Source organism: Rhineura floridana, chromosome 10, assembly GCF_030035675.1.
Source record: "Rhineura floridana isolate rRhiFlo1 chromosome 10, rRhiFlo1.hap2, whole genome shotgun sequence".
Taxonomy (NCBI): Eukaryota; Metazoa; Chordata; class Lepidosauria; order Squamata; family Rhineuridae; genus Rhineura; species Rhineura floridana.
In genome coordinates this window covers 67,816,682-67,844,215 of record NC_084489.1, presented here as the reverse complement: position 1 = coordinate 67,844,215, position 27,534 = coordinate 67,816,682, and the positions used below count along the sequence as shown (strand labels likewise).

Below are 27,534 nucleotides of genomic sequence, written 5' to 3'. Positions count from 1 at the left end.
ATATCCAAGATTTAGCTTTGGCAAGCCTGCAGAGAAAGACAGTTCCCCAGCTGTGGAAAACGTAACAGGAAGACCATTTAATATGCCTTTGCTATCTGCACTGAGTGCATGAGTGGCTGACTTAAGAATAGGACACTCTTGGGCAAATTAAATTGTGGCTTGGGGAAACACGCGCAGGTACTTCTAGGGTGCCTGTATGTTTTTTCCCAAGAGGCAAATAGCAGCTTGTGTGCCTGTTGCAGTGTTGTGTTTTTGTGTTCACGATGAGTTGTGTGTCCTGAAAGCATTATCCTCTATAGCAGCTTGGAATGGGTGGGTTAGATCAGGGAAGCAGCATGGTAGGAACAGGTTAAACATCCTCGCTCTGGTCCCACTTCCCTTATCAAATATGTCATCCCACGCAGCTACTTTTAATGGTATTGTTTTATCACAAATGTGTTTGCTGCCTTGGGCTCCTTTGCGAGGAGGCCGAGATATAAATTTAATTCTCTAATAGGCAAAAAAACCTTGCAGTTTAAGAACATACCTATAGCCAACATATATTTCTATCAAACTTTAAAAAGCAGGGAAATTGGCAGCTAGAGTAAATGCACCAGACGAGCAGGAGACCTGACCTCCTCTCTGAGATACTGTACTGCCCTACAAATTTGTCAAAATGCTAACACAATTTGAGTTGGTCTTCCACAGTCCAATCCACTTCCTGTGTAGCTTGGAAGAAATTGGGAACGTGTGCAAGAGGGAGGCGATAAGAGGAAGGAGGATAGGGCAGATTTGATCATTTGCATGCTTATTGAGTTCAATGGGATTTACTCCCATGCAATCATGCTTAAGATAGGTGAAACTAACCATGGGGGAGGGGAAGCAGGAAATTGGAGGGGGAGGGGAGGGTAAGGAGGAGGAGGAGGCGGAAGGAGGGGATTGGAAAGGAATGGGAAGGGAAGGGGCAAGAGGGAGGGGATAAGAGGGCAGGTTTTATCATTGCATGCTTTTTGACTTCAATGGAATTTACTCCTGTGCAATCATGCTTAGGATAGGTGAAAATGACCTAGAGGAGGGGCAGGGAGGAGGAGGGCAGAAAGGGGAGGGGGAGGGAGGAAGGAGGAGAGGAAATTGGGTGGGTGGGCACTGAGCAGAGGGGAAGCCCCTTTCCTTTCCAAAAGGAAAACTTTATGAACAGTATCATTTTTCAGCATTTCCCCCACCTTTTTATTCTACTGCAGGCACATGCAGTCTCCCACCCAAATTTAAACCAACGCTGTCCCTGGCCACCTCCACACCAGACCTTTATTCCACTTAGACAGTCATGGCTTCTCCCAAAGGATCCTGAGAAGTGTAGTTAGTGAAGGGTGCTGAGAGTTGCTAGAAGGTGCCCTGTTCCCCTCACAGAGCTTCAATCAGAGTGGCTGATTGTTAAACCACTCTGGCCACTTGTGCTCTGCCAGGGAAATAGGTGTCTCCTCTCAGCACCCTTCACAAATTACACTTCCCAGGATTCTTTGGGTGAAGCCATGACTGTCTAAAGTGAAAGAAAGGTCTGGTGTGGGTGTAGCCAAGCCAAGCAGCTGTGAGTCTGGCTTTTAGAATACTGAGAGTTGGTTCTTACTGAGCATGCCCTGCCTTATCATTGAGTTCAATGCCAAGTTTCTTAAATTAATTAAAAATTGGCCACACATTTTTTTAGCTTTTAAACTGCAGAAGATGAAGGTCAGAGTATGGGGCAAGGTCAGTAATAGGATTCCAGGTACTCTGTGAACATGGCTGATTTTTAATGAATTTCAACAAATTATGAGAACGCTGACAGAAAAAAGTCCAAAAGGTGTCTGATTTCTCTCTTTCTCTCTTTTTACACTTTGAACTCTCAGTTCTCTCTTACTGTTTTGTGTGTCACCAAAACTTAGAAGGTTGTTAAACAAGTGTTTCTGAGTTTAGGACTATAAGTGTTATACTGTTAGTATTTAACTTAGCTTTAATGTATCTATAGTAGTCTTCTTGGCTCTACTTTCATCATGCATCAAATAGCTGATTTTATTTATTTATTATTTGGTTTATATCTTGCCCTTCCTCCCAGCAGGTGCCCAGGGTGGCAATTAGGAGACAGAGACTTTACAGTGAGTGGGAGGAGCCTAATTTCCCCTTTTTTAACCCCCCCAAAACATGAAAGCTATACTAAGACAACATTTTTTTTGATAATATTAATTCCTCCAAACAGCCTGAACTGATTAAAACATAAAAAATGCTGTACATTTCTCTCTCAAGAAAAGTATTGATTGTGTTTTAAGCATTTATTGGTATAGTGTACTTCCTCAGAATGAAAGTTGCCCCCAAATGGAGTTTCCTTCCTTTTCCATTCAAAGATCAAGCAATCCATATTCCTTTAATATTTATACCTTTGTAACTGCAGGCAGGGGGAAGGGGAGCTGACAGAACATTGAGACAAAAGGGATGTATTCTAGCAGCAGGTCCGAAAATAACTGCAATTCATCTTACAGCATCCCACATTAACATCTGTACAACAGCCTGTTTTCATGGCAGGCACATACACACATTTTTATATATGTATATAGCCTGGCACACAGCATGACATTTTTTTGCAGAAAGTTTATTCTTCTTTCAGGCAGTTGTTTAGGTTGGCTTTATCTGAATGCTTCACATGAGAGCCTAGGGGTATGCACCACAAACATGCAGTGTCTGCTTTTTTTCTTGTTTTTTATTTTATTTTGAGCACGCACAGTACCCGACTGCATCATACAACAACTGTTTGTGATCAGATGAAACCTAGAAATAACTCGGCTTCCAAGTCTTCCTTGGCTTTGAAAGGCTGCCTGAGAGCAGAAGTTCACAGTCGTCATTGTCAGGCTTACTCATCGTTAGGGACTGCACTGACATGAAAGCCAGGTTACTGTCAATTCATTTCCTCTCCCCCCCTCCTTGCCTTTTCATGAACACAAGTTATCTATTCAGTTCATGTCATTTCACATTTCATAATGCCACTTCAGAAAATTATAACAAGCAGCATTGACTGCTCAGTTGATAGGGAAGCATCATGAAGCTGGCTTTCCATCTTTACTTGTGCAAGAGCCACACAAAAAAAACAGATTAAGAGATTTCTTTTCAGGGTTCAAATCCCCACACAGCCACGAAGCGCACTGGGTGACCTTGGGCCAGTCACTGCCTCTCAGCCTCAGAAGACAGCAATGGTAAACCCCCTCTGAATACCGCTTGCCATGAAAACCCTATCCGTAGGGATTGACTTGAAGGCAGGGATTGACTTGAAGGCAGTCCATTTCTTCTTCTTCCTTCTTTCAGGAGAGAACACAGGAAACTGCCTTATTCCAACTCAGAGTCCATCTAGCCCAGTATTGTCCACTCTGACTAGCAATGATTCTTTGGGATCTCGGTCAGAGCTCTTTATCATCACCTGCTATCTTATCCTTTTGAAATGAAGATGCTAGGGATTTCATCCGGTACCTTCTGCAAGCAAACCATACAGGGCTGAGAGTCTAGAACAGTGGTAAGGAAACTTTTTCAGCCTTGGGGCCACATTCCTTCATGGACAACCCTCCAGGAAGCCACATGCTAGGAGTGGACAGGGTCTAAAGACTGGAAACCTTGGTGTCAGCTATTTGAGCAAGCAAATCAGGGCAAATGCTCAGTAGATAGGTTCTGTGAAGGAACCCTCATTCACACTTTGCATATTTGAAGTATATCATTAACACCCAAAATCATTCCTGGACAGCAGATCTGGACACACTCCTGAGTTGCCACAAAAATCATCACAAAGCCTTTTTTTCATATTGGGTTTTCCAGCCTGAGTCTTGTGCATTTAGCAATGGTAGAAATTCACCAGGTGCAAATTTTTCCCAGCTAGGAGATACAGCGATTGGAAAATCTGTTTTGCAGCTCTTAAAGACGAAGAAGCTCAGCCAGAAACGAAATTTTGCAGCCCTAGTTTCTACATGTCAGAAGTTCAGGGTGTTGGCAGCCTTGACAAGATGAGTTTTTCAAGCACTGGGGCCAAAAGATAAAAGGGGGACAAACAAGTTCACAGTCTGAAATGGAGACACTGTTCAAGCCTGAGGAAGAATGGAAAAGTGATAGTAGGTTGTTTGCAGGAGCAGAACAGGGTGTGAAGACACTGCGGGGAGCCAAGTAAGAGCTGATAGCATAACATCTGCTACTCTGCGGATTTAATTACACAGCATCTTGCCATCACATTTAGGCTCAGTTACGTATTTTTGCCCAGACTAGTTTCCACATCTGCACTGTGATATAAGGTGGAGCAGTTCAGAGGCCATGTGAGTCTTATCCAGCCCATACCATGTCCCATTAAGTCTCTTGCTGTCTGGTCGTTCACTGCCTGTGTCCATGTGTTTTCCACCCTTCCTTTATGCTCCCATTGAACTTTGCCCTCTTTACAACTCTCTCATAATGGTGATGGGGTAGCAGGTCAAAGGATCTTTGCTTCAATGAGTTAACTATCTGTCTTTCCAGAATCAGTGCATTCCATGTCCTGTGCTCATACAACCCTATTTTTGTTTTTGTTGTTACCATCTCTTCCTGTCATCACAAGAGATGTTATATGAACCTCAAACTATTGTGTGCTCCTTGTTTTAAAATGCAGTCCTAAAAGGACTTGCTCTAGACTTAACATCTGTGGGACGAACAAAAGTTGCCAGCAGCTTTTTTTTTTTAAGAGCCCACATTGATTAAACAATCTGAAGCCCCTCTCTTGTATCTATATATTGACCAGGCTCCAGTTCAGGATGGATGTTTAAGTGTAACATCTGAGAAGCAGCTGGTATCTATGTATCTTGTTGTTTCTCTTCTGTGTGGCCTCCTGCGCTGAATCCACCAGATGAGATTTATTCTTTGTGTAGTGCAACCAAAGAGCTACTCCCCAGGTGGGGAAGGGCCGCATAGCTCAATGATAGAGCATCTGCTTTGCATGCGGAAGGTCCCAGGTTCAATCTCCAGCATCTCCAGGTCAGGCTGCCTGAAACCCTGGAGTGCCACTGCTGGTCAGTGTAGACAGTACTGAACTGTATGGACCAAGAATCTGACTTGGTATAAGTCTGCTTTCTATGTCCCTGTGATAAGCCCCATCCTTTTGTACAATTAATATGTGAGCTAGAGTTAAGCTGCAGATCTATGTAAAACTGTCATTAAGATCAGATCAATTCTACTCTGTGGAATTCCCTCCCTTTGAATATTAGGAAGGCGCCATCTCTGCTATCTTTTCGGCGCCTTTTGAAGACTTTCCTCTTTCAACAAGCCTTTTAGGTTGAGACCTATCCCAGTCTGCGTCTGTGTTAGAATTGCTTAATACGTTTTTAAATAATGTTTTTAACTCTTTTTTAAAGCTGTTTTTTAAAAAATGTTTTTAATGCTGTTTTGTTTTAATGTATTTTAAGATCTGTTTTTATGATGTTTTAAAGTGTTTTTAGTGCTTTGTTTGCCGCCCTGGGCTTCTGCTGGGAGGAAGGGTGGTATACAAATTTAATAATAAATAAATAAATAAATTCTGCCAGGATTAAGAGGCAGTATCAGGCCAACCAGAGAAAAATCACTGTGTTTCTAGACCAGTGTTTCCCAAACTTTCTAGAATCTAGACAATTAAAAGCACTTTACCTTATTTTCAGTGGTAGCTGGTATCCATTGGGATTGGTAGGGTGCAAAGCAAAGGCACCAACATTTGATGAAACAGGAGCCAATTACAGGCACATCCACCATCTGACTCATAGGCAGGCACATGGGGACTGGCTGGGTGAAGATGGAGGTTGGTGGGGCAGTGCCCTATTTGCCGTAAAGAACCAGCCTCCACTGCTTATTTTGGTGGTGCCAAAACTATTATCAAGACCTCACTACCTACCCATTTTTGACCACATTGGAACTATTCTCAACAGCAAGCCAGTGTGAACAGCAATATTTGTTTATTTATCACATTTCTACCCATCTCTTCCTCCGGAGCAGCTTATATAGGGTTCTCCAGCAATCTCCCATTTGCATAGCTTACACAATGAGATCTTCTTCGTTTCAGCAGTAGAACTGCATGCTTTATTTTCAGAGCATTCTCTAGTCTTGGAACATACGTATTGAAGGTTAAGACAGGAAGGGAAGTTATATACTGTATGTACACACTTCCTTCTTTTGCTTAGCTCTCTCCAAGCTGATCACGGGCAAGGATGGAGAGATGCCACGTCCTGTGCTGAGGAATGGCCTTCCAACTGCAGCTGCCTTATACTGAGTGAAATGCACTGACTAGTGGCAGCTCTCTGGAGTTTCAAAAGGGGTCTTTCCCAGATCTTCCAGAGGTGGCAGGGACTGAACCTGTATGCAGAATATGTGTTCTGCCACTGAATAGGGTGAATGAATGTACAACATATAGGACTTTCTCCATGAGACTGGGGATTTGATTTGTTTTCAGGCAGAGAGTTATGCACGCATACAGTTGTATATATACATCGATTCTGTTCCAAGCTTCAAATGAACATATGTAAGTTAGAGGCAGTACCTGCCCATATCTGACTTTTGTAGTCTGAAAAGGGCTTATGCATAATCAAAGTGTGAGACTAACAGTGCTTGGCTCTGTGTAGCTACATCCAAAAACATATCCAAGGTTAATATGAATAATATGGAAATTAAATTATCATGACACCAATTGAGAAGGCAGTAATTCCAGCCAGTTATAAATACCCTCTTTTGTACCTACAAGCTGTGCTTGGCTGGAATGTGATTGACTGGCAGAAGAGGTGCAACAGCAGTTTCCAATGGGAGGAATCCACAGAGACCGTAGGGTGCTTGTAGCTTGCTTCTGAGGATTTTAGAAGCCCTATAAATGTGTCCTCTTTGAAAGTACAGTTCAATAAGAAACTTCCACTGATCTGAATTCCATTCCAGAAAGGCTGTGCTAAATACTTGTCTGCGTTCCAAACTGCAGGATTAAGCTATGGTTTAAAATTAAAATCTAAATCACAAAAAAGTATTCCAAAATGTTAATTAGAAGTATTAAGTTTCTGAATAATTTATAGCTTAGCAAGCGTTTCTAGGGGATGGAGGGGTGCGGGAAAGCCTATTCACATTTATTTCTTTTGTTTACCCAGTGATTGTGAAATGTCTTAGGTGTACATTTGCAGGCTAATGTGGCGCTAAAGCAAAGCTTTTGGCTTCAGAGAAGTAATATTTTACAATAAGCTGTGCTCCTTGTAGACAGAAACCAATTTTTTTTAGAAGGTGCCAGGAGTTAATCAGCCTCTGTTCCTGCCACAGAAAAGTTTCCAATTACATAAGAAGCTGATTGGTTTGGACTGAAGCTGACAAAGTCTTTGTCGTATGAATGTATTGTACTTTCGTGTCCAGGTTTTATGGTGTTGCCAACCAAGAGGTGAACCAGGGAAAAGGATACGTTTTCTGACTCCTCTGAAAATAATATACTTTGAGATTTAGTTTGAAAAGTTTTGCAGATGGAGTATAGCTTAACTGTGAATCTGAAAGTGCATTTCTCCTTTGTTTGTGAGGCCAGTAAAAACAAGCCGTAAAGCACACTTAGCTAGTTTCAATGAGATGTATTGTATTCCACACAACTTTTCAACCAAATGCTTTTTTAAAAAGCTGGCTAATGCTAAAAATACTGCTCTGAACTAATGTATACTAGTGTCACTACTCTCTCCCTGGATGAGAATAGGATTTTTTTCCACATTTAATTTTTATATTTTCCATGCTGGAGCAGTTTGGTATGCTGAATTCTGGAAATGTCTCAAGCTGAAACACTTAATGTATGGACCTGCTGTACTGAGTTGCTTTTGTCTCCCCTTACCAGAGGGCCGCTTGCCAATTTCTACAGCTACAACAGATTTTTACTATTCAGAAACAGAACCAGATGGAATGCCAGTTCAAAGAACATGTCAGAATTAAATATTTCTCTTTTAATTAGTTGCTTCTGATTTATGCGAGGGGAAATTAACATAAGAGTAGAAGAATGTGCCATGAATCCAGATGTGACACAGCCCACACACACACATTATCTTTTCTCTGTCAAAAAGATAGGTCTTCCCCGCCTAATTTTTGGGGGGTGACAGAACTTTAAAGCATAGCAATGACAAGTGACAGAGGCCCTTTCTGCATTCCATCAGCAGCGGCAACTGTTCCAAAAACAACAACAAAAAATAGTCAACAGCACATTTTTGTCATTATCGATCATTTCTGTATCATGTTCTAGTGTAGTTTGCTTCACAATCCTTATTCTTTGGGCCTCGCAGCAGCCCTTTGAGGTAGGCTCCTACTATTTCCATTTTTCTGAAGTCATCCCAAGGGTGAGGGGACATAACTTGAGCAAAGCAACATTGTTAAGAACTTCTTTGTGCGTTTGTTTCCTTCTGAAGAGATGTCATCACCAAGCGAAAATCATATCACGGAGGTTTGATACACAAGCATTTTCCATGCAGCAAGTATATAGTTAGGAAAAAGTATATGCATAGCATCCGCCAGGTTAGCATACTGCTGACAGCAAGAAAATCAGGCATACCACATTTCATACATTACACAGCACATATAAATGTTTCGTAATCTTCTTATAAAGCATGGGTGGGAAATCATCGTCAGCTCAAGGACTGCTTTCCCTTGTGGGCAACTAACCTTCCAGGGGGCCACATGTCAGTGGTAGGAAGTGCCACAAGCAAAAGTGGGTGCAGCTAGAGGCAAAAGTAGACAGAGCAATGGTGTGGCCTTACATCTGTACAGTAGGCTACATTCCAGCCACGCAAAAGTTTGTTGACACCCACACGTATCTCCCCTACCAGGCAAGCAAAAGGCATAATCACACTTCAAGGGCACATCCCAGCCAGCCAAAAGCACACAAAGAGAGTGCAGAGCAAGGCTTATGAGGGGTGTGGCCTTGGCATAGCCTAGAAGAATTGCAAGGGCCAGATAGAGAGGACTGAAGGGCCACATTTGGCCTCCGGGCCTGAGGCTTCCCCCACTGCTGTAAAGAAAGCAAAAGAGCCAGCATAGGAAGTGGTCCTCAGTTCAGGGCTGAATATGAACCAGAACTTTGTCTTCTCTCACTTACAGAGGCTCAACTAGCAAGCAGTAATGGAGGAAGGATGTGGACTGGCTGGTCACATTTAAGACACCAGAGTCCAATAAAGGGCAGCCTCCTCATGACAAATGAGGTGCTGGGAGGAGCCAGTAATGGATGACTCCACTGTCCACTTCCCTCAGCTTTAGGGTTCCCAGGTTCCTGGCCTGAGACTGATCCTGTATCTTTAGGAGAAGAGAAAGTCAGCCAAGTGCAGGTGTTTTTGCAACACTGTAACAAGAAAAACCACAAGGTGGAATTCTCCCTTCCCCCTGCACAACTTTTAAAGATACAGAAGACCTCTTGGAGGCCAGGCCTGGCATTAATAAGGATTACACTTTCAACCCAGCAGCAAAAAAGGGTGTGTGGCTATGACTATCATGAAGGGACCCTGCATTTCTAGATTTGCTACAATTAACGTTGGTATGAGGACTGAGGTGTTAACAAGCATGTCCCTATTTTAACCTCTGAAATGTTGGAGACATTTCCTTCCCTTGTTCTGTTGAAATTGGAGATTCTGAATATTTGATCCTTGTGCTTAACAACTGATCTAGGAGAGACACATTGGGTTTGACTAGGGATGGGGGGGATTCAATTTTGTTTGTATTTTAATCATTCACCCTTCTGGAACAAATAGTTGAACCAAAACACAGCTATCCTTTGAAATTTGCACTTCTGCAGATTTTGTGAAGCAGTTCCCTGACCAAATAATGTGTACAATGCATATGTTAGGGAAACGTGTGCACAAAAATGCATATATTAGTGAAAATAACATACAAAAATGGGGGAATTGTTTGCAGAAATGTGTATATTAGTCAAAACTACATACATAAATATGTTTTTACGAGAAATTACTAAAATGCTGATGAATTTTCATGAGGATTTTTTTTTAAATGCAAATTGCTGAAGAAATATGGAGGACTGAATTTAAGATTGGTAAACTAAGAGAAACCAAGATTGACAGATTCATCCATCCCTAGTCCTGACTAAAAGGCACAAGCTTGAAGCATTCACAAGTGTGTGTGTGTGTGTGTGTGTGTGTGGAAGTGGCACGTCAGGGCACAAAGTGAGGCCACATTGTGGCATGTGAGCACCATAGAATCAAACCCAACCAAAATTCAAAAAGGTGATATCTTGATGGTCTAAAATGGTAGTCGATCCTAAGCATGAGTAGTGCAACAGAAAGCAGAGCAATAATGTACCATAATGGTTAATTGGACACAGATCAGTGCTTGCTATCTAAGGAAATGACACAGTCCTCTAAAAATATTGACTTTTCAGCATATGGGTCAAATAACAGATTCTGCAGTTTTCCAAGTCACAAGACATGCTCACAAACAAAAAGCTTCCTGTTAATCAAACTTCAGCCCTTCATCTTTTATTTTCTCAGGCAGAACAGACAAACCTAAAGTGAGGGTGTTAGAAAGGCTAGTAACAACTGCTCCCTTGCCACTGCAGTCTCAGTGGACTATGTTTTATTGTACACAACAGATTTTCATTTCAAAAATGAGACCTTTGCATTTATGGGCTTGGTTATGTTTGTATGATTATAGGAAGCAGGAAGATTCATTGCATGGCCTGTGCATTGCACACAGGTCTTTAACCAGTTGTTTTTGTCTGTTTATGATATGATTTGCTACATAGTAGCCAAATATGCTACTTTACCCTCCTGCTGAAAGTATTGTAAATGAAATGTGATCACCAGACCTGCACAACTTAGTGCCCCACCAAGCAGAACATAGCCCACTAGCCATTTATTTTTACCTCTCAAGTGCTTGGTGTTTCCTTGCCCACATTTCCCAGTCCGTGCCAGGCAGAAGAAGATAAATATAGGACATTTATCAAGCCCCTTATTTGAGGGCCTTACATGGCAGATGGTGAATGTGTAGGCCTAGTGTATATAGACCTTTCCATGCCATTCTACCTGCAGCATTTAAGATAAAAGCTATAAAAATACATCTACCGGCTGCCAGGAATCACTGTGGAATACTGGGAAACAATCTTTGCCCCCACACATCCCAAAGAAGACTTGTGAGATGTGGCATAATCCAAATCAGAATTCTAACATAGCCAATCATAATAAATAAACTGCATATATAACCCACAGGCAGGTGAGAAATTGCACTATTCTGGTGGGGATGGAATCCCCCCAGTCCCCTGGGCATGAATCACAGCTGATAGCTGCAGGTTCTTATGCAAGGATATGGGCTAAGACTCCCTCCTTGACAAATGAACCTTGGTAGCGGTTTGCCATGCGCACCCTGGCCCCGCTGTACACGAGTTCACCCCAATGTGCATGACAATCCACATGGGCACCTGCCAGTTATCTGCAGACTGGATTCCTGCAAGATTCCTGAGGGGCGTCCTTACCCCATAATGCCTCAGAATACCTACCTCGCCCTCCACCAAATTCCTCACCTGCCCGAACTCAATGCCAAAACTGGCCACCACCACACTACTCCCTGAAAGCTAAACGAATCATCCCAACAGTATAAAGTAGGCAAAACGTGAAGGGCTCCTAAAAGTGGGTCCCAACAAAAAAATTCCTACTTGGCCCCATTGGCGACCGGTTAAGCCCACACTACATTAGGGAGGGAGGGAGGGAGGGCGCGATCAAGCATGCAGACAAGAATTAAGGAGGCAGAGCAGTATTAAATACAACCACTCCCCTCCCACCCCCTGAGGTATGTCATAAACTCACCCCACTCCCTCATCCAGTCGGAAGTAGAACACCCAAGTCTTCTTCGCTCATATCAGGTGAGGGCAAACCCGCCCCCACTCCAAGGTGGGAATGCCATTCTATTGTATAAAGAGCCATCACCAGCCAGTTTGCTTTCACTGGGCCCAAATAAGAAGCCTGATGGAAAAAGCAGGAACAACTTTTTTTTGTCTTTCATTGCCATGCTGCAGTTTTTGTTTTATTTCCAGTCCTGTACACTGTCAGTAGTTTTAGTACTGAGAGTACGAACTTGTGGTTGTAGTAGTCACTAATACTAGTCATTTTATAGTACTTACCAGTCGTACTTATTAGTGTAAGTAGTTTTAAAAGTAACATATTCAAGGTTGCCATCGGTTGAAGCTAGGGATGGGTGAGAAATTCGGTTCAGTTTGAGTTTAAAGCCAAATCTATCAAATTCTCACTTTCTGAAATTAATATGAGAGCCAAAACACAGCCATCTGATCCCATGGAATTCTCACATCCAAATTTTGCAGTGCAATTTTCCAGCCAAAGAATGTTTACAAAAATGCATATATTTGGGGAAAGTGTGCATAAACATGAATATAAGTGTAGATAAGAGCCAGTGTGGCAGAGTGGTTAGAGTGTTGGACTACAACCTGGGAGACCAGGGTTCGAATCCCCACACAGCCATGAAGCTTACTGGGTGACCTTGGGCCAGTCACTGCCTCTCAGCCTCAGAGGAAGGCAATGGTAAACCACCTCTGAATACAGCTTACCATGAAAACCCTATTCATAGGGTCGGCATAAGTCATGATTGACTTGAAGGCAGCCCATTTCCATTTTTTTCAACATACAAAAATGCACTACATTATAAGAAATTGTTTGCAAAAATGTGTAGATTAGTCAAAACAGCATACAAAACTGTGTGTTGGAAGAAATGCTCATTAAAATACTAAAGAATTTTCATTAGGATTTTAAAAAACTGCTGCAGAAATGTGGAGAACTAAATTTAAGATTGGAAAAATGAGAAACTGAGAGGACTGAAACTGACAGATCCTTCCATCCCTAGCTGAAGCTCAAACTTCAAATTTGGGGCTGCAGAAAAGAAAGAAAACATTCAAATGAATAAACCCCTTAAATTTGGAGGTGAAGATTAAAGACATTTGAATTGTACTGGCTGTCATAGTTTCTAGTTCACGTAATAGCTACAGAAGAATGCTAAATCTTTTCAAAAGTAGTACTATAAAATAAATACCACACACCCACACACACACCAAGGATGAAAATGCTTAAGCAATGGGTTTTTTTGTCAGGGTATTTGAAGTTCGGCGTCAGATGTACAGTCTTTCATCATCACATTCCTCTATTGTTCTTCTTAATGTGAAACAGAAGTTCTCCCAACCAAAGTGTAGAATGCCTTATAGAAGAGAGTAGGAGAAAAGTAAGAAGAGTTCTGAGGGGGGCAGAGAAGAGAACAGCTGTCAAGTAATCAGATTAGTGTCATAACTGTAGATGGGCTTCTAACGCTTGGGGTGGGGTGTGGAAAACCTTACACATTTATGTTCAGAGGCCTTTTGGGGAAAGGTGAGCACACATGGATGATCACAGGGAAAGTTTAAGCAGAGCTCTTCCCAAAGCACAATCCTAAAGATGCAGTTGAGCATTTAATGGAATTATGGCATAGCCTTTTAGATATGATAGTTCTGGAAATTATTGCAATGAGTATCTGTATCTGATGACAAGAGTTTTTCTCTGGATATATCTAGCCACCAGTTTGGTTAGGTACTGGTCTGAAGTTTATAACTTCTAAAGGCTCACACAAAACTTACACCCACACAAACAACCAAGAATGACCCCCTTAATAGCTGTAACACTCTTGTTTGTCTCTAACCACTTTGAACATTGGTAACAGTAGAATTGAAAAAATGCATTGCTCGAGCACCTTGCAACATAATCCTAAAATGTTTACTCAGAAGTCCCCCTGAGCTTATTTATTTATATAGTGCCATCTATGTGCATTATGCTTTACAAGGAACACCCAAGGGGCTGACAGCCTAAACTAGATGTACAGGAACAACAGAGGAAGGGGGGAATGAAGGCAGGGGATAGGCAGAGGAACAATATGAGATCTTTTCGATTGCACGTACTTTGGCTTAGTTCAGCCTTTCACAACTTCAAGTTTCTGGATGTTTTTGCACTACAATTCTCATCATCCCCAGCCAGCATGGCCAATGATCAGGGATGATGGGAGTTGTAGTGCATCCTATGGGGATCCAAGGTTGAGGAAGGCTTGCTTAGTTACAATAAGATACAGTGACCATGGGAATGATGTGAGAGGGAATATGCTTAGGACTGCACCTTCCGTATTGCTAACAAAAGCATCTATAGTGGGAATGAACACCAGTCAATTGAGAAGCACGGCAGGACTTCTTACACATTTCCAAAGTGTTTTATTTTATTTTGAAATTTTGTTATTGTGGTATTGCACATCATCTGCTGCAGTAAGGCAAATTCTTAATTACTGTGACATTATGATGGCATGTCAGACAACTGGATCCTGTAGAAGCAGCCATTTCCCTTCCCCTTCTTAAATGCTAAGTTTTAGTATGGATTTTAATTTGTAGAACTTTCATAATAGACCATCGCTTGACTTCACTCAAAATGAAGCACTTATTGATTGTTAATTAAAAAAAAAAGAAGGGAGATAAAAGAGGAGAAGAAAAAACAACACCCACATGAAAATCCCATTTAGAGGCATTTCAAATCACTTTGAACAGTGTGAGCTTGGGATCCTAATCATTTCAAAACTGAAGAGCTGTTTGAATTTTTTAAGAAAAGCATTTCATTTAAGTAACTCAGCACTGCATTCCCTTGGTCTTTTAGATTTTTGAGAGTCCTTCATCGTGGAATTGAATGTCATAACTGGACGTGACTCAAAAATGCAGCACTCTTCACAATCAGCAGCGTACAATTTGGAGAGCATTTCAACTTAAGTTGAGATTGCTCTGCACCGTAATGCAGACTCTCTCCCCATTAACCTTCAGATTGTTCTCTGGGCCAAACAACACATGATGCTCAGTGGCATGATTCTCCCTCCCCTTGATTTGTTTTTTTTAATGAAAAGCAGCCCTAGAGACTGTAATGAAGAGTAGGAGAGCAACAGAGGGGATGGGGATTAACCCTTTCCTACCATTAATCTACTAAAAAATGCTTCCCTCCCCAGCTGTCCCACCTTTGCTTTGGGACATATAGCTTATTTCCAGTGGAAACAATTCTTGTGGGATCCTAAATCTTTTTCCCTCATGAGTGGAAAAGCAGCTGTCGGGGGAGTGATTCTGAGCAGACAGACAGCAGAAGGGGAAAGGGTTGAGCAGCCCATCCCCCAGTGTTCTTCCAGCCTCCAAGGCTGCTTTTCACTGGAGGAAACCAGTGGAGGAAACACTGCACATCTCTTCTCTCCCCCTGCCCTCCCTTTTAAGAGCAAGAACTTCCTGACCATAACTTCACACAATTCAAACTGTATATCAGTGCTTGACAAACGTTTCGACAGCTGAAGCACACTTTTTTGATGAATTAGGATTGGAGGCAATGCTTCCCCTTCATATCCAGAACGCTTTGCACTCTCAAAGGGAGCCTGTCTCCTGTGCTCCTGCATAAGTTACCATCCCAGGCATACCTCTCAGTTGGAGGAAAGCAAGGCCACAGCAGTGCCCCCAGTAAACAATGCAGCAGGCAACCTGTGTTAAAGGATGACTAATTTTGTGATGTACCCATTTTGGAACTAGCAGAATAGACAGCAGAAAGGGCTGTTGCAGGGGAGAGATTGGATTGAGCAGAGGTGTCCTTCCTGCCAGCCACTGATGAAGGAGTGATGCATGCAAGCATCAGCGGCAGCCTCCCTTTCCTGCTTGCCAAATGAGCAGGCAAGGGGAAGTGTGCTGGCAGTATCCTCATCAACAGAACACCCCAAAATGTGGCATTCCAAGGAAGGGGGCAGGGCTGAGCCAGCCTGGTATCTGCTGGCTCTTTAGCCGGTCTCCCTGCCATTGGGCTACAGCATTGACCCCAATCTGGACCTGATCTTTGTGCCAGATCAGACCCAATCATCCTCCCACACACTCATACAAACATATACATTCTACCATGCCCACCGTTAAAAGCTGGCTGCAGGTGCAGCAGCAGGTCTGCCTCACCACAATACCCATGGGGGGGACAAGGTTGGAGGGTTAGGATTGCAGTTGAATTTACTAAAACATTCCTATACCGCCTTTCTACCTCAAGTGCTCAAGGGGGCTGTGAATGCTCCGATCCCACCCACTACCAATGGTGGTGGCCTGTTGGAAGGAGGTGAGTTCGGGTAAACACAGAATCAAACAGGAATCATGGGAACTTTGGGGGGGTCATGAATATCTTTAATTGATGAATTAATTTCTTTCTAGTGAATATAAACAGTTCTCTCATTCTGTATATTCAGACACAAGTATGAATATGTACAAATGGTGCTAAAATGCAAGACTGGGTTTTACTAGCCTTAAAAAGCATCACCAAAGGCACCAGAAATCAGCACTCTTTCCCCCACCCTCCAAATCTCTGTGCCTCAGGACATCCAGCTTCTAAGTGGCTTTTGTATATTATCCATGCATATCTAAATTGCAGCCCTTCTGTCTTCAGTAGGGCTTCCTTCACATTTTCCCTAAGCAAATGCAGAGTATGTTGATTTAACCCATTCTCCCACCCACTCCACTCCACCCTGGCTTTGTATGTATGACATACTTCCAGGAAAAAGGATGCTTGTGGGACACTAGAGACATACAATCTGCATCCTGCATGTTTCAAAAATAATTAAAAAGCCTGTGATATGCAGGAGGCAATTTAACACAAGCAGAGCAAAAGCACCCAATGAATGTCTGGCCAGTGTTTGGACAGAAACTTACTAAAGAGAGCTTCATCAGGAACAAGTAGCAGGTCCTAAAATGCCACATTTTAAGGAGAAAGAAAATATTGAACTTTGCATTACAGTGATACTTTAGAAATTCAGATACTTAAGTGTATACACCTTGTTAGTCAAGCAAATGTTATCATGTAGTTATAAGAACTATACTTAGTTGTGTAATAGTAGTACAGGAACACATGTTCTTATGGGGAGGTTTTTCCCCCTTCCCTTAAGTGACCATTTAAAACACACAAAATGCAACGTTCTATATATCTGGTCCTTCGGGCCAAAAAGCAGAATGAAAATAAATCATAACATAACAATATGTTGGATGTCTAATCTACAGAGGACTGTGCATAAAAAAATAGTTCTGTATGATGAAGACAATATGCATAGTATTAGCAGCTGGGATTTAAAGAGGCCTGTACATGCATACAAAGTGTTTTCATGAAAACTAGATGGGGAACTTGTTGATTTTACTTTTCAGCAGTATCCCCTTACACTCTATGGAGTGCTGCTTCAGGAGGTCCCTTGAGTTTCAGCATCAGGGAGGGCAGATTTGCAACTGGAAGGGAGAGGCTGTAAGCACAGAAAGAAAACAGCAATTAAAAAAACTCATTTGAAGCTCTATTTGCATGCAACATATCAATATCACACATGGCTCTTCCAATCTAAGCCAAGTCGAAGGCATCAGGCATACAGATCACAGGTAGATAGCGGCTTGCAACTAGATGCTGAGTCAGATAATCTGTGCAATGCAGAAATAAGTAGATAGACCGCATGTGCTGTGCCACTTACACCATAAAGTCTTGCTTATGTGAAGGCAAAGCAGTGGGGCCATCCTCTCATTTTCCACATGCAGCAAGCTCCCATGTCAGTTCCCACACATGTTGAATTTGACCATTTTTCCCACATTCAGAGGACACTTTCTTCTACCTGTTCCCATGTGTTCTGCCATACCACATTTAGAAAGAGATTGCTGGATCAGGGTGTGAAGCATTAGGATCTATAATGATTTTCCATTTATCTGCATTTTTCTTCTTCTACTCTTCTTGCAGGTGGACTTGGGCCTTCTCCGCTTTGTTTCTGCCATCGGGACCCAGGGAGCCATCTCAAAAGAAACTAAGAGAGTATACTATTTGAAAACATACCGAGTGGATACTAGCTCCAATGGAGAAGACTGGATTTCAGTTAAAGATGGAAATAATAAACCTTTGGTAGGGCTTTTCAACTTAACACCTTTAACTATCCTTGGATTTCTAAAGTGCTTTATTAGTGCAGTTATTCATGGCTTTTTTAAAAAAAATTGGATGCTTGGAGTCAGCCAGTTCTACCCATATTGCTTATTTTAGTAGATAATCAAAAGCAGAGAGAAACTCTCAAGCTACTACAGAGCTGGACTTACGGCATACTGTAACACCCAAGGTTTCTTCTTACATTATAATTTCACAGCCCGCCTTCCCCACAATAGTTTTTCTTTCTTACCCCAATATGTCATGCATGAATAGACAATAGGCAAATAGTAATCCAACTAGTAAAAAGTTCTGTTGTTGTAACAGAAAAATCTATTGGGCATGATTTAGCCAAAGCGAGGTACTTTTAAGTCCCAACAGATTACAGCAAGACAGCTTTAAATACATGCCTGTCTATCCCATTGAAATTGATGGGAGTTAGGAGTGTTTTGTTTTGTGTGGATTGTCATGCCCAGTGTTTTTCAGTCTTTCCCAAGTTTTTATTGTTCGGAAATGTCCATTTTATTAGTCCATAAAAGCTCATGCCATGGCAATATTACATGTTCTTTCCAGTGGTTATTTGACACCACTGCCTAGCTTTCATCACCCGTCACTTCAATCAATGCTGCTTAACATCTAAGACATGGTTGTTATTTATTTATTTATTTATTTATTTATTTATTTATTTATTTATTTATTTATTTATTTATTTATTTATTTATTAAATTAATGTCTATACTTCCTTTCATTTAAAGAAGAAATACCAAGATGGTTCACAAACGAATAGAAACCAACAGCAAAATAAGAATAAAACCAATTATAAAAATACAGCTACCAATTATTAAAATACAGCTATTAAAAATACATAGTAAAACAGCTATGTTAAAACATCCTTAACTAAAATATACAGTATAATAAACAAGCCCATTAAAAGAGCCTAACAGTTAGAGCAGTTAAATCAACAACCAAAACAGGAGATTCGAGTCAGGAGGTCAGAGAAATGCTTGTCAATCGGGCTTCAGGCCTGGTTTTGGCACTGAGACGGCCTTGGTCGCCCTGTTTGATGACCTATGTCGGGAGAGAGACAGAGGGAGTGTAACTCTGTTGATTCTCCTTGATCTCTCAGCGGCTTTTGATACCATCGACCATGGTATCCTTCTGGAGAGGCTTGTGGAGTTGGGAGTTGGAGGCACTGCTTGGCAGTGGTTCTGCTCCTACTTGGCGGACCGTCTCCAGAAGATAGTGCTTGGGGAACATTGCTCGACACCGTGGGTTCTCCAATGTGGGGTCCCGCAGGGTTCGGTTTTGTCTCCCATGCTCTTTAACATCTATATGAAGCCGTTGGGTGCGGTCATCAGGAGTTTTGGAGTGCGTTGTAATCAGTACACTGATGACACGCAGCTCTACTTCTCCTTTTCATCTTCTTCAGGTGAGGCGGTCGATGTGCTGAACCGTTGCCTGGCCGCGACAATGGACTGGATGAGAACTAACAAGCTGAAACTCAATCCTGATAAGACTGAGATGCTGTTGGTGGAGGGTTTCTTCGATCAGATGGTAGATATATACCCTGTCCTGGACGGGGTTACACTCCCCCTAAAGGAACAGGTTCATAGTCTGGGAGTCGTTTTAGACTCTTCCCTCTCACTTGAGGCTCATGTAGCCTCGGTGGCACGGAATGCGTTCTACCAACTTCGGTTGGTAGCCCAGCTACGTCCCTATCTGAGTAAGGAGGACCTTACATCAGTAGTACATGCTCTGGTAACCTCGCGTTTGGACTACTGCAACGCGCTTTACGTAGGGCTACCTTTGAAGACGGTTCAGAAGCTACAGCTAGTGCAAAATGCGGCGGCCAGGCTGCTAACAAGAACTAAGCGGTCTGAGCATATAACACCTGTGCTGGCTTGCCTGCACTGGCTGCCAATATGCTTCCGGGCCAGATTCAAAGTGTTGATGTTAACCTATAAAGCCTTATACGGCGCGGGACCACGATATCTGTTGGAACGCCTCTCCCAATACGAACCGGCTCGTACACTACGGTGTACTACGAAGGCCCTCCTCCGGGTCCCAACGCATAGGGAGGCCCGGAGGGTGGTGACGAGATCTAGGGCCTTCTCAGTGGCGGCCCCCAAATTGTGGAACAGTCTCCCCGAGGAGGTGCGCTTGGCGCCGACACTATCATCTTTTCGGCGCCAAGTTAAAACCTTTCTCTTCTCTGAGGCATTTTAATTTTAGTCTAATGTTTGTAATTTGATTTTAGACTGTGTTGTTTTTATATGCTTGTTGTAACAGATTCTGTAATTTTATTGTATTTTATGTTAACCGCCCAGAGAGCTATCGCTAGTCGGGCGGTATATAAGTTTAATAAATAATAATAATAATAATAATAATAATAGTCTAAACAGGTATGTCTTGAGCCAGTGGAATGTCATTTCCCTCTGAATGTGGGGAAAATGTCATTATTTTAGCAGCCAGTCCTTTTAGGGTCATGGACACTTCTGGATTTTTGACCAACTGCTATGGGCACCATCCCCTCTGGTCACATCTGTCCCTTCTTCCCCCAAATCAGTTGCCCTCTCCCCACAAGACAGAAAGAGAAAAAGTGTGCATGCATGTCTTTAGCTTTTCCAAGAGACCTGGATGAAAACTGGATCCAGCAGAATTAATCTGAGTCTTGAAAAACCTTCCTCTTGAAAGAAGTGTGAGTCAACTGCCTCCTTTGTACTTTTCAAGGGACAAAAAGATAACCACCATAGCCATATCATGACAAACATGTGAGTGGGGGGGGGCTCGGAGGCTTTGTGGTGCCAGGGGATACCCTCAAGAGTGCCAGTGCACCCATGGGTGCCATGTCGGTGACTCGTAATCTAAAATGATAGCAGAAATTTATTCAGGGCATCACTGTGCATCAGCAGTTCACTGTGAAAACTGCATCAGCTGCTCACTTTTATCGGGGAAGAAAGCTTAAGTGAAAGATGCTTGGTTGCTGGTGTCTAGGAATTTTTACTATCCTGTTTTAGTGCTGTTTTTATTTTGGGTGGTATTCAACTAACATGTCCCACCATTACAAGCATTACCACTAGCACAATGGGACTTCCCCCGCTGCCCTTCCTCTGCACATCCCCTCCCCAAATCGGCTTTGGATGCTTGGGGGAACCCAACTGGGTAGGGAAGAGTGGGGGAAGTCCCATTGCGCTAGTGCTAATCCTTTAGCTGACAGAACACTGGTTTAGCACTATGTTGAATACTACCCAATGTCTTTAGGGGGTTGTGATGTATAATTTGGTAGTTTAGTGACTTTATAATATCCCACTGAATCCTAGTTTCTGGGAAGCAACAGCAGAAGAGGGCAACTTCCTTCAAGTCCTGCTTACAGGCTTCCCAGAGGCATCTTGTTGATCACTGAGGAAAACAGGATGCTGTTTTTTGTGTTCTTAAAGCACAATCCTATAGATGTCTACTCAGAAGTAAGTTCCATTGAGCTCAGTGGGATTTACTCCTAATTAGTGTGTACATTAATTATTATTATGTGAACTGCCTTATAGGCCAACAGGGTGAAAGGCAGGATTCAAATGAATAAACAATAAAAAAGATAAATAGAAACAGGAACAAGGACGTTCTAAGAGGAGATTAAGTGTGAAGACAAACACTAACCTTCTGTCTTTCTTGGCTATATCGTTAGCTGTAGCACTGGGCTTCAACTGATGTGTTATGACCAGCAAATGGGCAGTGCCATGATCAGTGATGCAGCCAGGTCAACCTTGGGAATCCGCCAAAATGACCCACCCAGAATCAGTAGCAGATGGTGTGGTGGGCAGATCCATGGAGCCACTCTCCCAACACCAGTGTAGCTGCTGCTTACTTGGATGGTGCTGAGGTGGGTTGGGAGTGTGGTCAGGGTTCTGCAGACACACTGGTGGGTATGTCATATGGTCTCTGCCAATACAACCATGCAACCCTCACCTCAACACCACCCTGTGCTATCCATGAATTGTCCAAGTAAGCTGTAGCAATGCCAGTGTCAGGAGGACAGTTCCATGCCTCTGCCCCACCAGAAAACATCAAGTGATGGGGGCAGCAGCAATCAGACCCAATGTCTACACTTGAGCCAGCATGGGCTTGCAGTTGGGCTACTGGCCACTGCACCATCCTTTGTTTCTTCGTATATAATGTCTGTTTTTATGATGTTTTATAGCATTTTTAGTGTTTTTGTTTGTCCTCCTGGGTTTTCCTGGGAGGAAGAGTAGGATATAAACAAACAAACAAATAAACAAACAAACATGTGTTTTATATATACACATGGTTACAGATGCTCATTTTATTAATAAAAATATATTATCCTTTTCTATAACAAAATGGTGCTTATTCCCAAGTAAATTATGTGTTTAGCATTAAGGCAGCAGAAGTAAACCTCATTTTATTCCAGTATTCATAGTGGTGCTATGATTTAGGTAAGTTTAAAATGCACAACTAAACATGCTCAGAGTTTGTTTAAATTAGGATTAGCAAACTGATTTCTGTTTGCTTTTTGCTCTAATGTATCAGAAATGTTGAAGCAGTTGTAAAGCATGGAATGGTAGTAGGGGAGAGGGAAGAAGAGAAATGTTAATTGTGTGCTGAATCACAACTGAAGTAATATACATGGCTGTCTAAAGGGAAGCCCCCACAAGTTCATTAAGTCCAGTGTCTAAAATTACCTAGCTGCACCACTGGCACCACCTAAGGTCGGGTTGTATCAGTGACTCAGCACTATTTTCTTTTTCGTTTGGATTTCTTTTTCAAAAGAAAAAGAAAAAGGAGGGTGTCAAGAAACAACATGAGATGGAACTCCTTTCATTTTAATAGCTGTGTAGTACAGAAAAAGATACTTGATTAAGTGTGGCTGTTTCAACCCTTTATGGCAAGCTGTACCTGCAAAAACTGTTTATACTACTATTAAAAATATCTGAGCCTTGACTTCTTTTGCATTTGGTTGACTTAATAAGAGAGTGCGGACAGGTATATATAGTTTACAAAACTGAAGTGAGTCCCGTATTGCAAGTCAGGATTAATGGTGGATCCTTCAAATAAACACACTGAAGTCTGCTAAGCTATAGGTTCCCTATCGTTCTGGAAGGTGGCGGCCTATATATCACCGGTTCAACACCATGGTTTCCACAAGGCTAGTCCAATTAAATGTAATTTTTTTCTTCAATGTGCTTGGGTTTAACTGTATCTGTTCTGTGTTATTAACAAACAAACAAATTCCCAAACTTTTAATTATTCTGAAAGTTGTAACATCTTCTTTTATACTTATCAAATTATTTTCTTTGAAAAAAAGAATGGTAGCATTGTATTACAGGACCAAATGGATATTCTTTGCATGATTTAATATAGGTATCATGAGATACTCAGCAAGGCTCATGGGTCAAAGCCCAAAATATTCCACTCAGCACCATTGCTATATTGTGTTAAAAAGACAAGAAAAGTCTTGCGCTTTTTCCTTATCAGGCATAACAGATAACAGCCTGACTGTTTTATCCTGTTTGTCTTCTCATACTGAAAAAGAGCCAAACTTTACTGCAGGCCTTGGCCTAGCTTTCCTGTGCAATTTATATTAATAAGTTAAACAGATGGTTGGTAGTAAATATAGTCAATGTTTTGCAAGACATTCCTGCTGATCTTCTACCATGGCCGTTTCCTTCCCATTAAAAAAAAAAGAAGAGCAATTTTTACCAAGACTGTGATGGAAGAAACAGATGAGACACAGAAGATGCAACTTGGGCAGTATGCAGTGCATTATGGTCCTAATTGTCCAAAAGCCAAAAACGGGAATAGCTGTTTCAGTGGGGCTTGTTCTACAATGAAAATGAAAATCAAGTATAGTGCACAGGTTGATGACCTGAAGGGTTTTTTTAATGAGATAGTCTACTTCCATTGTTATATTTTGCTCTGAGCAAAGGAGAAAACAGGAAAGTTGGGGGAAGGTGTAAGAAATTACTGTCCATAAAAGGAGAAATGCCTAAGATCAGGAAACTGGAGTTTTGCATTGTTTAATGAAATGAGGAAATTAGTCACCTTCCTTGAACTGAGTCTGTGGATGCTGTGTCTTTCTTTTGGTAGAATGTCTCAAATGGCCACAGCAGATACATTGTATCTTATAAGGTGTTATTGTAGCTTGATGAGAGAGTGTCAAGGGACAAGAAGAGTAATAGAAGAATGGAGTTAATATTCAGTAGTGGCAAACACATCTAGATTATTTCATAAAAGGCAGAAAAGAAAGAACTTTCAGACTATTTAAACATTTCTGCAATATGGAATTATCCATAAGAGAAACTGCAGGGGAAAGGGAAAATTTCACCTTGTGGTTTTTCCCATTACAGAGTTGCAAGAAAACCTGCACTTGGCTGAATTTTCTCTTCTCTTAAAGATACAGAATCATTCTCATGCCATCAGCCTGGCAACCCTAGTTATGTCCCTCTTTAGCCATCTCCCCTTCAATCTCTATGAAGGCTGTGTTTATTATTATTAATCACTTATTTATGGGTAAATAAGACATAGTTTCAAACATATTTAGTAGAAATTGAATGTCCTACTCTCTTTCTGTAGGTGTTCACAGGGAACACAAACCCCACTGATGTTGCTTACAGAACATTTCCCAAGCCAATCCTGACACGGTTTGTTCGCATCAAACCTGCAAGCTGGGAAACTGGGATATCACTGAGATTTGAAGTGTATGGCTGTAAAATTACAGGTAAGAGTTAGGATTTTCTTTAAAAAAAAAAGAATTTGCTGTTAACTATTCCAATTTTACAAACATTTTCAGAAGGGAAAGTAAGTATAATGAGGGTGTAATCCCATACAGACTTATCTGGGAGTAATCCCCATTGAACAAAGTGGAATTTGTTTCTGAGTAAACATGCAAAATGTTGTTAATAAATTTCATTCCAACTGTTTCCAAATACAATGCTAAAGAGAAATGGGTCTAAGCATCTGCATTATTTATTGGGCACTCCAGTAGTCAACAACCAACATATAATTAAATAAAGGAAAGGTAGCAATATTGGCCCAAAAGAAAATGCCAAAATCCATATTAGGGCAATACCTTTATTAGGTCAACCAAAATATTACAAAAGAGTGCGCAAGCTATTCAATAGTAAGCAATTTCTCCACAATACAGAGGAAAACTTAACAGCTTGCACACTCTTTTGTGATATTTTGGTTGGCTTAATAAAGGTGTTGCCCTAATATGGATTTTGAAACATATAATTAGTCACTTTTCCCAGAGTGACTATCAACAGGATTATAAAGATTGTTAAAACATGCCCAGTAACTGAATACACCCTGCCATAGATATCTGTATTTTTAAATGACTGTTTCTTAGCTACATGAACCACATAATGTGCCTGCTTGGAATCGAAAATGGGTAGACAAGTTCTCATAGCTTAGCTGCATATGGCATCTTTGTACCACATCGCTCTTCCCAGAATAATGCAGAAGACATGCATATGAATAGCAGAGGAACTAAGTGGCACAATGTGTACAGTAAACACACATGCCAGCTTTGCAAATGAAGAAATGCAAATGCTAAAACATTAATGCCATGTGTACGCATCCAGTCCAAGCGGAAATATTAATCAAGTCTAGTCTATTCTATCTTATCTGTAAATTGGGCAGTGAATGATTTAAAATCTGCCCAGGCATCTGGATATCCAGTTAATGTAGGGAAAGCTTTAGCGTTAGGCAGATGGGCAAGTCCGTGCTATAAACCCACCACTCTGCCTTCTGTGAGTGTTCTCTTCTGGATAGGAATTATATCAGTTATGGAAATTATTGCCTTCCAAATCAGACTGTTCCAGGCCACAGAGCCAAGGTACAAGAAGGGCAGTGAACATTACAGGTTTCTGCCCCCATCCAGCAATCCCTTAGAGCTGCCCTACTTGTAAGGACTTCCCCCACTCACTTCAGTAGAACACAAGCACTGCACAAAATGTCTTTGCATGTGCAGAACAATAAAATGCCTTTGCATGCACACTTTGAAGTGAATGTAGTGGTGCAAACTTTCCAGCAAATGTGTTTTGCACATTAAACTCTGCAGGAGAACAATGGACTTCTAAAAATCAGATTTTTCTTCATACAGAGAAGACATTTTACAAGCATGGGAAGATATGCTACAGATAAGGTATAAGGCACACTGAATAACTGGAGACAGCTTTACTAGGTCACTCATAATGGCCCAGTTCACATGTAACACTAAGCCAAAACGTGGTGAAGCATGAAGTGTGAGGATACTCACAGGAGAAATTGCTAGTGCTTTACTCCTCCTGCTGACTTAGTGGTAAGCCAAGAACAAACCTTGGCTACAGCTCACAGGTTGTCTAGAGCAAGACAAACCATGAGCCCAGGTTCAGATGTAACACTAAGCCAAGCAATGGCAGCAGAAGGACCAGGAGGGGTTGCTATTTTTGCTGTGAGTACCTCCACTCTCACTCATTCACACTTTGGCTTAGTGTTAAGTGAGAACCAGGACTATGTCTTTTTAGCTAAAATAAAATAAAACACCATATAAACAACCTCTGTTTAATTGAAAATATTAATTCTGTATTTGAAAACTGTTGCAAGTGTACCAATCTGTTGGGTTCTATGGGGCTATTTCGTAAATGAATAATGCAAACACAATTACAATTTGTAATATTTTGCAAGTTTAAATCAGGCAGCAAATATAGCAATAACAATACAACAATGTCCACAAATAAAAAATATTATGTGTATTTTCAGAAGATAATAATTCCCAAAGTTCCATGTGTCCAACAAGGCACCAGTGCTGGAGTTGCTTACAGAGAAGTCCAAGGTAGTAAGAGCAAGGGTTCCCACAGACAAAAAACTTAAAGCCTGAATTCTTGCCCTATGGCCTTAACAGTTCCTTTCCTCTCCAGCTCTCTCTCTTTCTGAACTAAAACTTCCTTAAGGTTTCCCCACCCACGGGGCAAAACCCAACAATCCACAGGGATTACATTAACACATTTCCTGACTTTATTTATATGATACCAAAAGAGGAATGAAATATAGAAGGAGGGAGGGAGAAAGATGGCTAGAGGTGGCAAAAATCAGTTTTTTAAAAATGATGATATTCTGTATCATTCCTATTATAATGAACTATAAAATAACTATACCAATGGTCACATTTAAGAATACACATAATGCTTCTTTGATTAAATATAAAAGTTCTCAAGTTACTATTTTCACTCAGAAATTAGATATATCTCTGGAAAATAAAAGACTTTTCATAGGCTTTTGTGATTTGCTGCAGAGAAGAATTTCTTTATGGTATTTTTTGTTCATTATACTCCCTATAATTTTTTTTTGAGAAAGCAAAAAGGTGATCAGTCAGAAAATCAAATTAGGCCCATTTGAGGTATTATAAAGCTGGTAGAATATTCAAAAGACCATCCAACACGGGCCCTGCAGTGAAGCAGTACAGAAGGCATCTTATGAAGTAAACATAAATATATATATTGTGCATGTGTGGGGGGGAGTGGCTATTTGGCTCCAAGACTAGGTAGTTTAACGAAGTGTAGTGAATAGCCCGAGCTATGAGAATCCCAATTTCAAAAACCTTATCACTGGCCTCAATATAAGA

General features: G+C 41.4%; 1 protein-coding gene across 2 annotated transcripts in view; it reads left to right on the top strand.

The window, feature by feature from the left end:
- Positions 1–27,534, top strand: part of NRP1 (neuropilin 1) — a 214,205-nt gene that overhangs the window by 141,412 nt on the left and 45,259 nt on the right. For both annotated transcript variants that reach the window (XM_061587883.1, XM_061587882.1), the window contains exons 7-8: positions 17,745–17,903; positions 24,504–24,648. In XM_061587883.1, the coding sequence (XP_061443867.1) occupies positions 17,745–17,903; positions 24,504–24,648 (304 nt within the window). The remainder of the gene's footprint in view (positions 1–17,744; positions 17,904–24,503; positions 24,649–27,534) is intronic.